This window comes from Mustela putorius, unplaced genomic scaffold (assembly GCF_011764305.1).
Source record: "Mustela putorius furo isolate JIRA1106 unplaced genomic scaffold, ASM1176430v1.1 tig00003834_pilon_pilon_pilon, whole genome shotgun sequence".
Lineage (NCBI taxonomy): Eukaryota > Metazoa > Chordata > Mammalia > Carnivora > Mustelidae > Mustela > Mustela putorius.
In genome coordinates this window covers 111,840,038-111,852,794 of record NW_025421987.1, presented here as the reverse complement: position 1 = coordinate 111,852,794, position 12,757 = coordinate 111,840,038, and the positions used below count along the sequence as shown (strand labels likewise).

The 12,757-nt window shown below is 53.3% G+C and overlaps 1 protein-coding gene across 2 annotated transcripts in view; it reads left to right on the top strand.

Annotated features, from left to right (window-relative positions):
- RFTN1 (raftlin, lipid raft linker 1) overlaps positions 1-12,493 on the top strand; it is a 192,786-nt gene extending 180,293 nt beyond the window's left edge. For both annotated transcript variants that reach the window (XM_045088943.1, XM_045088942.1), the window contains exons 8-10: positions 2,149-2,252; positions 4,621-4,702; positions 11,142-12,493. In XM_045088943.1, the coding sequence (XP_044944878.1) occupies positions 2,149-2,252; positions 4,621-4,702; positions 11,142-11,537 (582 nt within the window). In that variant the 3' untranslated portion in view covers positions 11,538-12,493. The remainder of the gene's footprint in view (positions 1-2,148; positions 2,253-4,620; positions 4,703-11,141) is intronic.
- The last annotated feature ends 264 nt before the right edge of the window (positions 12,494-12,757 follow it).

Sequence of the window (12,757 nt, the reverse complement as noted above, 5' to 3'; positions counted from 1 at the left end):
CCCCCTCCTTCGCTTGCCCATCCTCCCCCTTTCTTCTCCCTTTCCTCACCCCAATTCCTTCACAGAACTGGGCCTTTCAGAGGCCTCTACGTTCCCTTCTCAAGTGGAGAAGGATGGGGAAGGTTAGCTCTGAGGTAACAGATGATTGGATATGGCCACAGAATTGGACTCTTCTGTCATCAGAAGAGCCCCGAGTTACACTTGGGGGACGCAGTCGGTTGAATGTCCGTCCAACTCTTGGTTCCAGCTTGGGTCGTGATCTCAGGATCATAAGGTGAAGCCCTGTGTCTGGCTCTGAGCTCCACTTGGAGTCTGCTTAAGACTCTCTCTCTCTCCTTCTGTCCTGCCCAGCCCCCTCCAAATAAATAAATAAATACATCTTTAAAAAGAGAGACCTAATTGATTACCCAGGCAGTACTTCTGTAACTTGTACATCAGAACTACTGAGAAGGTTCTTTCAAACAGAAAGAAGCCCCAGGTTTCAGATCTGGTAGGTCTCGACAGGGTCCCAAGACTCTGCATTTCTAACAAGGTCCCAGGTTGATGCCATTGTTGTTGCTTGGGGAACCACATTTTGAGAGCCACTGTCAGAGGACAAAGCTTATTTTTTATAGTTGAGGAAACAGTCTCCCAAAGGATCAATTACTTGCCAGGAGTTCAGGCAACTTGGTAGCTACGCTGGGATGGGTGCCCAGCAATAGGGGTTCAAAAGCCGTTTGAAGAGGGAAGATTCATCTGTCTTCCAGCCCCTTAGCCCAGAGCAACCAGATGAGCTCGTTCTGTTCCCAAAAAGCCTCCAGCAACACAGCCAGTCACCACCTGTGGTCCCGCTGTGAGCAGTGCCACTCCCAAGTGAAGCCACCTTCCTCGGTGCTCTGGGCCCAGTGGAATCTTCTGTTGTACGTGCTGGGGTTCTCCCCCTAGAATGCCCCTTCCCCAGCTTCACCTGTCAAATATTTGCCCAGCCCTTGGGCCCCAGGAAGCCTGTGTTGATCACGTCTGGCATCCTTCCTTTTCTGCTGACCTTCGAAGCCTCGTGGCCCTGCCCGTGGGCCGTCTTGTATTCCCATCACTTGCCTGTCTGTGCTGTTGCCCCCTCCAGCTGTGAACACTAGCAGTGGAACTGTGCCTTCCTTCACCTTTGTCCCCACCACTCTGAAATGCTCGCTGACTAGCGGTGGTTAGAAGGAATCAGAACCTGTCTGAGATTTTCTGTAGTTCTGAAGCCAGCCTCATAGAGACGGGGAACCCACTGTAGACAGTGGGCAGGGCGGGGGCCACACCCCCAGCGTCTGCATGGAGCCCAGAGGGGGAAATGAGGCCTGCTGCAGTGAGAGAGCCGGACGTGGAACTAGGGGCAGTGGCCTCACAGCACAGTGCTCTCTCACAGGGGCAGGACTGAGTTTCTCAATTGAAAGGCGAGTCAGAGGGGCACCTGGGTGGCTCAGTGGGTTGGGGCCTCTGCTTGCGGCTCGGGTCATTGATTCCAGGGTCCTGGGGTCGAGCCCCGCATCGGGCTGTCTGCTCAGTGGGGAGCCTGCTTCCTCCTCTCTCTCTCTCTGCCTGCCTCTGCCTACTTGTGATCTCTGTCTTTCAAATAAATAATTTAAAAAAAAAAAAAAAAAGAAAGAAAGGCAAGTCAGAGGCCACTACACAGGTACACACACTGATCTGAAGTAGAACACAGGCAGCGCTCATCAGTCCATTCGTGTCAGGCTGTGTAACACAAGTGAAGCTCCCGTGTGTGTGTGTGTGCATGCGTGCACTCGTCTGTATTGCTGCCGTGGCTGGATGTGAACGACTTGATCATGAATGAAACGTGATCTAACTCCCAGGCACGCACTCCGGAATCCTCAGGTGTGTTGTTGTCTGCCCTGAATATGGCTCTGAGGCCAGGTGACTGTGCTTCTGCAGATACTCGCCGGAGGCTATCTGTCCACGCAAGATTAGAACCAAATTAACGCATTAATCCTCTGGCTCTAGTTCCCGCCCAAGTGGGGTCTGTGGGGCAGGACCTCCGGGCTGCCGGGCTCCCCGCCCTTTCCTGCCCCATCGCCTAGCTTCTGCTGGCTGATGGAACATCCCCCTGGGTCACCCAGGTGCTGACTTGGGGCAGCCGCAGCCCTCATGGTGGCCTTTCTTCCCCAGGGTGTCGAGGTGCAGACCGACTATGTGCCCCTGCTGAACTCCCTGGCGGCCTATGGCTGGCAGCTCACCTGTGTGCTACCAACTCCCGTGGTCAAGACTACCAGGTAACAACAACAGGCCTCGGCATCATCATCCGTTATCACTCAGCACCAGCTCGGGGCTGTGCCCCTTGACGCATGTAACTTTTTTCGTCCTGTGACAACCTCTGAGGCTGGTGTGGTTACCAGACTCTCCAGCTGGGAAGTGACAGAGCTGGGATTTCAGATCCTTAACCCCCAACCCTCAGGGCATCCCCTGCCCCTCCTCCCACATGGGGATTCTTGGCCAGTGAACTGTGATTGCCAAGCATGTCAAAGGTGAGCCTCCTGGGTTGTGGGGGCCCAGGGCTCTCAGGTACAAAAGAAATCGAGCCCCTACTGCATGCCCTGTTCTGGCTTGGTTAGGTACCTTGCATGTAAAATTTCATTTAGTACTCAAAAAAAAAAAAAAAAAAAAAAAAGTCCTACAAGGTGAAGTCTTTTCACTGAACCCATTTTGCAGCTGAGGAAGTTATGGCCAGCGAGGTTGAAGGACTCACCCAAGATCAGGGCCCTGGTGGTTAGTCCCACAAAGAGCATGTAAAGACCTGCAGTCTTGGCCCTGGCTGGTGGCACCCCTTACAGTTTCACATTTAGGGGCATCTGTCCACCTTAGCTCAGCCCACCCTCCCTGGACCTCGTGGGCATGTCCCTGAAAGGCCTTTCATCTGTATTTGGGGTTTATCTGAATGAATTCTAACTATCTCATGCGGTTATAAGCATAGATATCATTCCCATTTTATAGATGAGAAAACTGAGGCTCAGAGATGCTCTGTCACATACCTGAAGCCACGCACCCAATAAGTTGCAGAACTGGGACTAGAACCTCAGTCTCCAGACGGAGTCTCCTGTCTCTTATGCCAGGCAGGGTGATGGCCGGCATGAGGCAAGGCTGGTGATCTGGGGGGACAACAGGGCCGTGCAGCCGCAGAGGCCCGACTCAGGGTGGAGAATGATGGGGGCAATCCGTGCCTTCCTTCCTGAGTCCCTCTAGGAGGCCATCTGGGCTCTCAGCGTGTCTCCCTCCTGACACTGGACCACAGTGGGTCTGCACACTACCAGGCACCTGTTTGCAGCCACCTTTTGGCCCCAGGCCATTGGGAGCTTCCATGGTGCCTTACAACCAAGACTTCTGTGGGTATGGAATGATGGAAAGAACCAGGGTGGGAAAAAAACCCTCGATTTGGGACATGCAGACTTGAACTCAGGTCCAGACCCCTCCATTTGCTAACTGTCCATCCTGGCCAAGTCCTATAGCTTCTCTGAATTAGTTTCCTTGTCTGTAAGATGGAAGAAAGCGTGCTCCACCACCCACTCCAAAGGACAGGAGTCACGATGAGAACTGGATTTGAATGAGAAGCTCCCGCTCGTTTTGAGCTCTCTAAACCCAGAGGGTACAGACAGGTGCCTCTGTCGCCCTCTCAGATCTCTACCTGCTCAGTAATCCCCCCTAATCCTCCACTTCCCTGTGCTGCACACGCCTCCTCGCCTCCTCATGGTGGAGTGGAGAGCTCGGGGAACTGGGGAGGTTTGAGCTCGAATCCTCACTGTGAGAACTCAAGCCCACTCCTTAAATGAGCTTTCGTCTCCTGTCTTTACAGACAGGCTGTGGTCCCACTCTTTGGAGTGGGCTTACTCCAAGTGGGCTTACTCACCTCTCGGGGGTGAGGCTTCAATGAGCCGTGATGTGTGAAATCACCCAGCCCAGACCCAGCACAAAATATGTTCATTTTCTCCCCCCTTTCCTTCCGACATTCCATGCAGTGGCGCTTGCCTCAGCAGAGAAGACAGCGATCTCCCTCACAAATATTTCTGCCATCTTTAAAGGCTGCTCTGTGGGGGCCCAGAGGAAAGTGCACTCACTGTGCCAGAAAAATGAGCAGCGCTCCTTAGCACCCCTCTCCTGTGCCTGCAGGAGTGAGGCTGAATCAGGCCCATGGCCGCGCCCCTGTGCTCAGCCAGCCTTCCGTAGAGGCAGCTGGGAGGCTCACCACCTATCCTGGGCCAAGTTGACCTCTCCTTGGCTCCTTCCCAAACACAGTGTTGGAAGAAGCTTCTACCTCTTGAGATTCACGGAAGAAGCCAGTTTGTCATCATTTGGCCAAGATGCCAGCTGTTACCTCACATCGAGGGAAGGGGAGCCCCCAGCTATGAAGCTGACTTGGTAGAGATGCCCACAGAGCTTTTGTTGAGCCCCTCGCAGAGCCCCCTGGAAGCAAGGGCCGGGTGGATGGCCTGGGTTGGGACGAGTGCTTCTTGACTGCTGACCTCTCCCTGTTTGGTGGCAGTTCTCCGTTCTGTCGGTGCTCGGGCTCAACAACCTTAGGGGTAGGCACGTGGGTGAGGTTTGGGGCTGGCCTGGGGTTAATGGCTCATTCTCACCTCTGTGTTCTAGGGACGGGAATGTATCCACCAAGCAAATTGTCTTTCTTCAGAGACCGTGTCTACCTCAGAAAATCAAGAAGAAGGAATCAAAGGTAAGCGACCTTGATGGCCTTTTTCAGTTTTCCTTGGCAGGGCTTCCTCTGCAGCTGGATTTTCTGTAACAGTTGAGTGGGCAGCTGGCTCCGACTTCCAAGGGCTCTCAGAGGAACATCTGAGCGCCTTGGCAAACGGGAGCACACCTGAGGCTGCTGAAAAGAGACAGATGGGGGCGCTGGGCAGGGGATGTCTTGTCTGTCAGGTCAGAGAGCAGAGTAGAACCGTTCTGTTGGACACGCATGTAGACCAGATACTCCCACTAAACTAAAAATGGGAGCCTGAAGTCAGCTGCCTCCGGCTGGGGTGCTTGAGTTTGTGCCCAGGGCTCGAGTTTGTGCCCAGCTTCTCTGGATCTTAATCCCATGACGAGCTCTGGCTGCAGCCTGTTGGATCCCTCAGGACATCAGAAGTGCGGTGATCTTGGCAGAGAGAGGCCCTGCCAGAGCTCCTTGGCGTGCCCCAACCCCGTGTCACTCTCAGTGACAGTGGCTGGTGTGGACACACAGTCCGCAGCAGAGTCCTCAGGCCCCGCTGTCTTGGGGGTTGCTGGGGGCCTTCATCCCCTCCCTGGACAGCACATGACCAAGCCTGGAAAACAACAGCTGTGCTAAGAGACTGTGGCCATTCTGAGATATTTTCCCCATGTTCCCGGAAATCAAATCCAAGCCCTTCCTTGCGTCAGATGATTTTGATGCTTCTTACCCCACACTTCGCAGCCGGTGGGTGATTCTCCTGTGGGTGATCGGCCATTTGCTCGGGAAGAGATGAGGGAGTCAGGGACTTGCAAGAGCCCAAGTTAGGTGTCACCTGAAGTCCGCCTGAGCCAACTTTGTTGGCCAGCGCAATGCTCTCTGGCAGGGCCTGACAGACCTGCTCTGCTCCTCATGCTTGGCCCCCTCCTGTGCTCCCCTCATAGTTCCTCATGTTCTCTGGACATGGAGCCTGGACAGGGGCGACAAGCAAGCGAACAGATTGCAGCAGCCCCTCGCCAGCCGGCAAACCCACGGGGTTGGTGGGGGGGCTCCTGGGAGGAACGCCAAGGAGAAGGCGACCTGAAGCCAGATGGTGTAGAATGCAGAGGAAGGTCTCTCTCTCAGCTCCAAGACGCTAATGTGACAGGTGACAGCAGCAGAGGGCCAGAAGGCAACCGCTAAAGTCACCATTAACCACCAGGAGCAGTCAGCCGCCGGCTGGAAGATGGATCTTCCTTAGACCACCGTTAGCTACCGCTCGGCCCCAGGCTCCTGGGGACTGTGTGCATTCACGGTGACATTCAACAACAGCACAAGCCAGGCTGCCATCAGACGCCAAAACACGCCAACTCAGCCTTTAAGAGAAGGAGGCGGTGCTGCCTTTTTCCACCAGCCCTTCCGGGTTGGAATGTGGGCGGTTCCCAAAGGAGAGCCCTGGGGTTTAATTTCTGTATGAAGTCTGTGTGGCTCACGGAGGGAGACAAGCAGATTTTAGAGGGAGCATTTTTAAAGCTGCCGTGAGGAGGTGGACCAACTTCCCTGAGGGAAAAGCGAGAGGATGGAGTCATCTATTTTCTGATCAGTAGACTCTTCCAACCCCAATCAGCTGTGCTGAAGTGGGTGGCTGCTTTCACTCTTGAAGTCCCTCCTTACCTCCTGCTCATTCATGGGATTGGTTTCTGTGGAGCACAGGTTTTTTGTGTGACCTGGAGAGGTCACCTCACTCACTAGTGGAGTCCGGACGTGGGGTACGGCGGGGGGACTTCACAGCCAGATGGCTTGTCTCGCTCTCACGATCCCAGCCAGTGGCTCTGCTGCTGACTCAGGTTGGCAACCTGCTCCGGCGAGCTGTGGGTACCCCAGTGACCATGGCAATAACTCCATCAAGTCCTCACCATGCCTGGGTCCCCCAAGCACTGACGTTCTTGACCACCCTCTGCCTCTTGAAGCCCCTTTTTGTCTGGGCTCTGGCCCTGCACTGCCCTGGTCTTCCAGCAGGTGGTTCAGACCCAGCCCCATTTCTCTCTCTCTCTCTCTCTTTCTGGTCTCTTTCTTAGAAAATCTCATTCATCCCCAGAAAGAGAAATCTGACCCTTTTAGGTGATGACTCCCACACTCGCATTTTCAGTACTTGTTTCTGCCCTTTGACCCAGCACCACGGACCCAATTACGACCCAGCATCTCAAGGGGGACTTGTGACCTGGCCAGCCCCACCCCCACCTGGAACAAGGGCACTGCCTCCATCCAGAGACATCCACCCACCCAGGGCTCATCCTTGACTCCCCAACACTGGCCATGGTCACTCTATCCTCAAGACATGTCTGTTTTAGATCCTAGGAACTTGAATCCCTCTGCTTCTCCCCACCATTCTGGGCCTCAACAACTCTAATCCTCTGGTAACAGGTCTCCCCTTCAAATATGTCCTCTACTAGGAGCTAAGGGAATCTCTTACAGAAGCACACGGAATCCTGTCCCCCCACGGCTTTAAATGTTCCTAAAGCATTGTGTAATTCTTAAGATAAAGACAGGAATCTGCATGAGATCCACAGGGCCATGTGTGGTCTGGCTCTTCTGCCACAGTCCCCATCTTCTGCATTCCAGCTACTGTGGCCTATAGGCTCTTCTGTGTCCCTTCTTGCCACAGGGCCTTTGCTCTGGCTGTTCCCTCTGCCTCAGACTCTCTCCTCCTTTGTATGTATAAGTAATGAAATGTGTGAGCCCAGGACATTCATGTTCTGTCTGGATTGAAATCTAAGGAAAGGGACAACAAGGCTGGCACACCAAGGACAGCATTTTGAGGCCTCTCTTAATCAGCGAAGTGGAGAAAATTCTCCCGTCAAGACTTTTCAGCATTTGAAAGAAACTTCTTTGTGAGTGGGGCTTTCAAAGCAAGTAATTAAACTCCATCCGAGGTAATAGATGATTTCTCCCACACCCAAGTCTTCCTTCCAGCTACACTCCTTGAAGTGGGGGCAGGTAACAGACAGTTTTTAAAATGTGGGAATTAAATCCATTAGCCCTTGCTGACATGAAACTCTGGACCCACACTGCTGTCAAGTGAAGGACTTTTTTCTTTTGCACACTTCTTTCTGACATGGATGACTAGTGGAAATCTTTCTGAGTGTGGACGCCAGCGACACAGCCAAGTGCCACAGACCCACTGACTGGGGAAGGCCCTGGCGTTGGAGTGGGCTGCTTAATTTGTTCAGAAGCCCTCCCTGGTATTGCTCCAGATATGGCATCCCTCCTCCTGGCTGGGCTGCCAGCTTTTAAGAGTATGGATGTTCCGGGCACCTGGGTGGCTCAGAGGGTTAAGCCTCTGCCTTCAGCTCAGGTTATGGTCCCTGGGTCCTGGGATCCAGTCCCACGTCAGGCTCTGTGCTCAAGGGGAGCCTGCTTCTTTCTCTCCCTCTGCCTGCCATTTCCTCCCTTTGTGCTCTCTCTCTCTGTCAAATAAATAAATAAAATCTTAAAAAAAAAAAAAAAGTGTGGGCGTTCCAGACCTCCCCAAAGAGCTGTCACCGTCCCGGGGGTGGCTGTGTCCCTGCTTCTCCTCATCTTGCTTTCTGAGACGGTGCCTTGTTGAGCCTTGGGATCTGGAACAATCGTGTTGTTAAAACCCCTGACTGTCCTCTGCTCAAAGGAGCAGAAGGGAGTGGTGAAGGGGGTAGGTGTGAAGATGGGAGGGAGACAAGGAAGTCCTTCCATGAGGGGCAGAGTTGGGGCTGCAGGAAGACAGGGGGTGTCTTTGTCTTAGCTCAGCGCTGCCTAGACTGGGGCCCGTGGACTAGCAAGATGGGCCTTACCTGGGAGTTTGTTAAAAATGCAAAGTCTCCTTCCCCTTCTAAGGTTGTTACTGAGTCCAAAACTGTGGGATGGGTGAGTGTTCTGTTTCAGGAGTCCTCTGGATGGTTGTGATGCCCATTCAAGTCTGCGGGCCGGTGTCTCAATTATCTTACCTGTGCACTGCCATTCAAATTTTATCATTTTCTTTTTTAAAATAGGCCTGTCAGGGAGGCTTTGGTGTAGATCTTTTTTTAAATAAGCCAAACCACAGTATCTTTAATGGCAGTTAAATCTGTATTTCCATTAGCTGACTATTTGGCCTAATGAGCCAAGCACCTGACCCAGCAGATGCCACTTGACATCAGACAGTCTGAAAGGGGAGGCACCTGTGTGCGAGGCTGAGCGGTTTCAAAGGGGCGTGGCCTCGCCCTCTGTTTCCTCTCCTCCTTGCCCCTAGGGCGAGAGCCTAAAGCCTTTCTTCCACCAAGAATGAGGTTGTAGGGAACCAGAGACACCTGGATCTGAGTTCCAACAGGCTGTTTTCTAGCTGTGTGACTTCGGGCAAGTTACTCAACCTCCCTGAAGCTCTACGCACTCATCTATCCAATCGTACTAACCATGACTAGTGAGAATACTTCTTTGGAGATTCAGGGCCATGGGAGACCTTGTCACGGTGTGAGAGACATGGTTGGCACCTTAGTATGTGTTCACTCCTTCGCAGGCGGGTACCTGCTGGCAGTCTGCCTTTATACTTTGGAACATTTCGCTTTTCAGATGTTCCTGGGTTTGGGCTCCTGCTGCTTCTCTGCTTCAGGAGAATGCCTCCACAAGAGACTGGAGAAGAAGGGAGAGTTGAGTCAGGGCCTCCTCGGAACTCGGCCGCAGCACCCATGACAGCTGTGGTGGGATGGGGGCCCCCCAGGCAGCAGGGGGACTGAGTGATGGCGCCATGGCCCAAATAAAGTCACAGAAGACTGTAGTCCTAGAAGGCATTTGGTTTGATGGATTACCCTGTGCTGACCAAGATGGACAGAATACGTTGGCTGGGATTGTGTCCACCAGCTCAGTGCTCACAGCCCCAAATCCTCTGCCCTGTAGTCCCTGGAGAAAGTGGCTGGTGTGTTCTCCTGGTGGCTTATATCAAATCAACAAACTGTGATCTTCTATAGGAAACTAGGTATGGCTGGGCTTCCAGAGGACACATGGAAGTTCTGCTTCATTAGCAAGAGCTGACCCTGAGAGAAGAGCTGGGTTTGCATTACAAAATAAGAGTCCTCAGGGCACCTGGGTGGCTCATTCCTTAAGTGTCTGCTCTCTGCTCAGGGCCTGGGATCAAGCCCCACATGGGCCTCTCTGCTTGGCAGGAAGCCTGCTTCACCCTCTCCCACTCTCCCTGCTTGTGTTCCCTATCTCGCTGTCCCTGTCAAATAAATAAATAAATAAAACCTTTAAAAAGAAAATAAGAGTCTAGGATAACACCTGGCAGAGGTAAAATCTCCAGTGGTTCTACACCGCCCAAGGGCAGGGGGCGCTGTCTGCGTCCACCACCGCATGACCGGACCCCGGAGGTGCAGCTCCGCCCTGGGGGCAGACACCTAGTTGAGAGATGAGGAATTTGAGACTTGGAGAGATTAATGACTTGCCCAAGGACCAACAGCTAACTTCCCTCTGGGGTAGTCTGAGCTTCCTCCACCCAAGCCCTGAGCTCCAACAACAGGATCCCTGTGCTGGCAAGGCGAGGCCTCAGATGCCTCAGCAGAGGCTGCCAGGCTGGCATCTGGAGGCCACATGCCATCCATGCAGGACACTGACTTTGGACCTCAGCACCACTGCTGTCCCCAACAGCAACGTCTATGGTGCGTGGGCACATGATCATGGGGCCTCTTCGAGCCCAGTCTCACCTCATAGTTTCAAGGTGACCCGTTCTTGCCCAGCTCCATTACTGACTGGACAACCTTATTCTCTCTGAGCCTCTCTTGACTTCCCTGTCAGTGGAGAAATGCTTAGTTGCAGGGAAGCTCCCCAGGGAGCAGCCTCTGAAAGATTTGGGTGGAAGAAAGTTTTAGGGAGAGTGCCCCCGGGAATACCTGTGGGGAAAGAAGGGCACAGGAGTGGGCAGGGGGAGAAGCTGGGCTGTGAGGCAGTCACAGCAGTGGCTATATTACCCAGCCCCCGTGGGAACCCAGGAGCTGGGATGGCCTTTTCAGTTGGCCCCAGGTTCTGTGCCCTTCTAACTCTGGTGATCTGGTAAGAGAATGCAGGCCCGCGCTTGGTAAGCCCACAGCCCACTCAGAATGGAAGCACGTACCCAGAGCCCTGGCTCCTAGGACGGGCAGGCCCCACGTCTCTTCTCCCATCCTGTTTCTCCAAGTGATAGGATGTCAGGATCTCCTTTCCCAGAGCCAACTGAAAGACATACCCCTCGTCCCCAGAGACTCCTGAACTGCACATCTGAAACACAGCTCATGGAAGGCATTAGGCAGGCTCTTAACAGCAGGTGTGGTGTGTTTGGGCCATGATTCCTGTTTGGCACTGGTAATGCTCTGCTCCAGGCACACTGGGAATGGTGTGTCTTGCCCTAGGAAGTGACGGCGGTGGGAAGGCAAGCAGACAATCAGGTGAAGCTCTGGGTTCTCAGAGCCTGTGTTTATTTATTCCCATCCTCTCTGGTTTCTAGTTCCAGTGGCGGTTCTCCCGAGAAGACATGCACAGCAGGCAGATGAGGAAATCCAAAGGTAAACTGAGCGCCAGAGACAAGCGACAAGCAGAAGAAAACGAGAAGAACTTAGAAGACCAGTTTTCCAAAGCCGGAGACGTGGGAAACTGTGTGCCAGGCCCGCATCAGGATGACGAGGCCTCTGAGGAGATCAAAGTCCCCATCCAGGAGGTCACAGAAGGAAAGCAGCATCCTGACTCGCTCTGCGTGGAGGGTGGAGCTGTGCAAAATGGTCCAGCCGGGCCCTGCAGGGCCCCCACAGGGGGCTGCACTGGGCACTCCCATTCTGGGGAGGATGCCAGGGAGGGAGATGCCGGGGAAGTGGCCGCAGAGCCTTCCTCGGAGGATGGCAACTGATCTAGAGCATTGGTGTTGAAAGCCTGATGAGCCGGCAGACCCGAGGCTCTGTGCCAGCATCCGGGTTGGGGGCCGGTTTGCCCCAGTGTCCCGTGTTACCCTTTGGCTTGGCTTGACCTCTTCTTGTGAGCTCACCCGGGCCCTCTGAGGGCTTGGGTCCCTGACTGTGTTGGTCTCCGCACATCCGTTAGAAATGTGTCGTAATGCCCCAGTGTTAGAATGCAAGAGGTCAAGTTATTTCTTCTCCGTTTCCCAGTCCCACAGGAGGGACTGGACCAGCCAGTGCCTGTGTCCACCCCCAGGGCCTCCAGGGAGTATTTGAGTCAAGTCCATCGTTGGCTACAAATCAAGGCTCTCTGTGGTTCATACCACCGCCCCCTTGCTGGGGCACCGTCCATCCCCTGCTGTTCTCTGCAGCTGCTTGGTGATGTGACAATGCCTGGAGGCCATCAGGTGCCCTAGTATCTCCACCCCACAGACCCTGCTGCTTTGGTGGAGAAAATGACAGTGGGGAGGGGAGGTGCCGCACCTCCCAGCTTTTCTCCAAGTATTCCCATAGATACTGGTAATCTGGAAATGAAGAGGTAATTCTGTGTGTGCCCCTCCTCTTGCAGAATGTCTGAGAAAGTATTCTGTATTAGTATTAATGCCAAAAACTTTTTTAAGGGTTTTGTACTCAGCACATCATACGAACACATGTTCCTTCCAACATTTCAGGGCAACCCGGCCAGTTGGGAGCCCTTGTTATGTGCTATTTTAATCAGTGTATCATTGGCCGAGTTGTTTCCATGTATGCTATCACGTGTTTATATTGTCCAGAAAGTATTGTTCAGGCTTTAAGTAGATGCAACTGGCAAACTGTGGAGAGAGAATGCCGATTGTCTTGACCCGAACAACTGCCTGTCTCTTCTCTTTCTTGTTTAGTTACTTAAAGCAATAAATCATCTATGAGTTTAGTGCATTGTAAGTACTGAGTATTGTGTCACAGTGAAAAGTCCTAGCCTGACGTCCAAAGGCTCAGTAAGTTGCTGACTCCTGGCAGCATGATGATTTTGGAGAAGAAAATGAAGTTCCTGTGGAAAACAGCAGAAGCAGTGAAACACACTGTGCTTTCCTGTCATTTATAGAAAGAAGATGGAAAGTGGGATTCAGGTGTCACCCTGCTAAGGCAGGGCACAGCCACCTCCCATGGCCCGGGGTGGTAGAGACAAATACCGTTA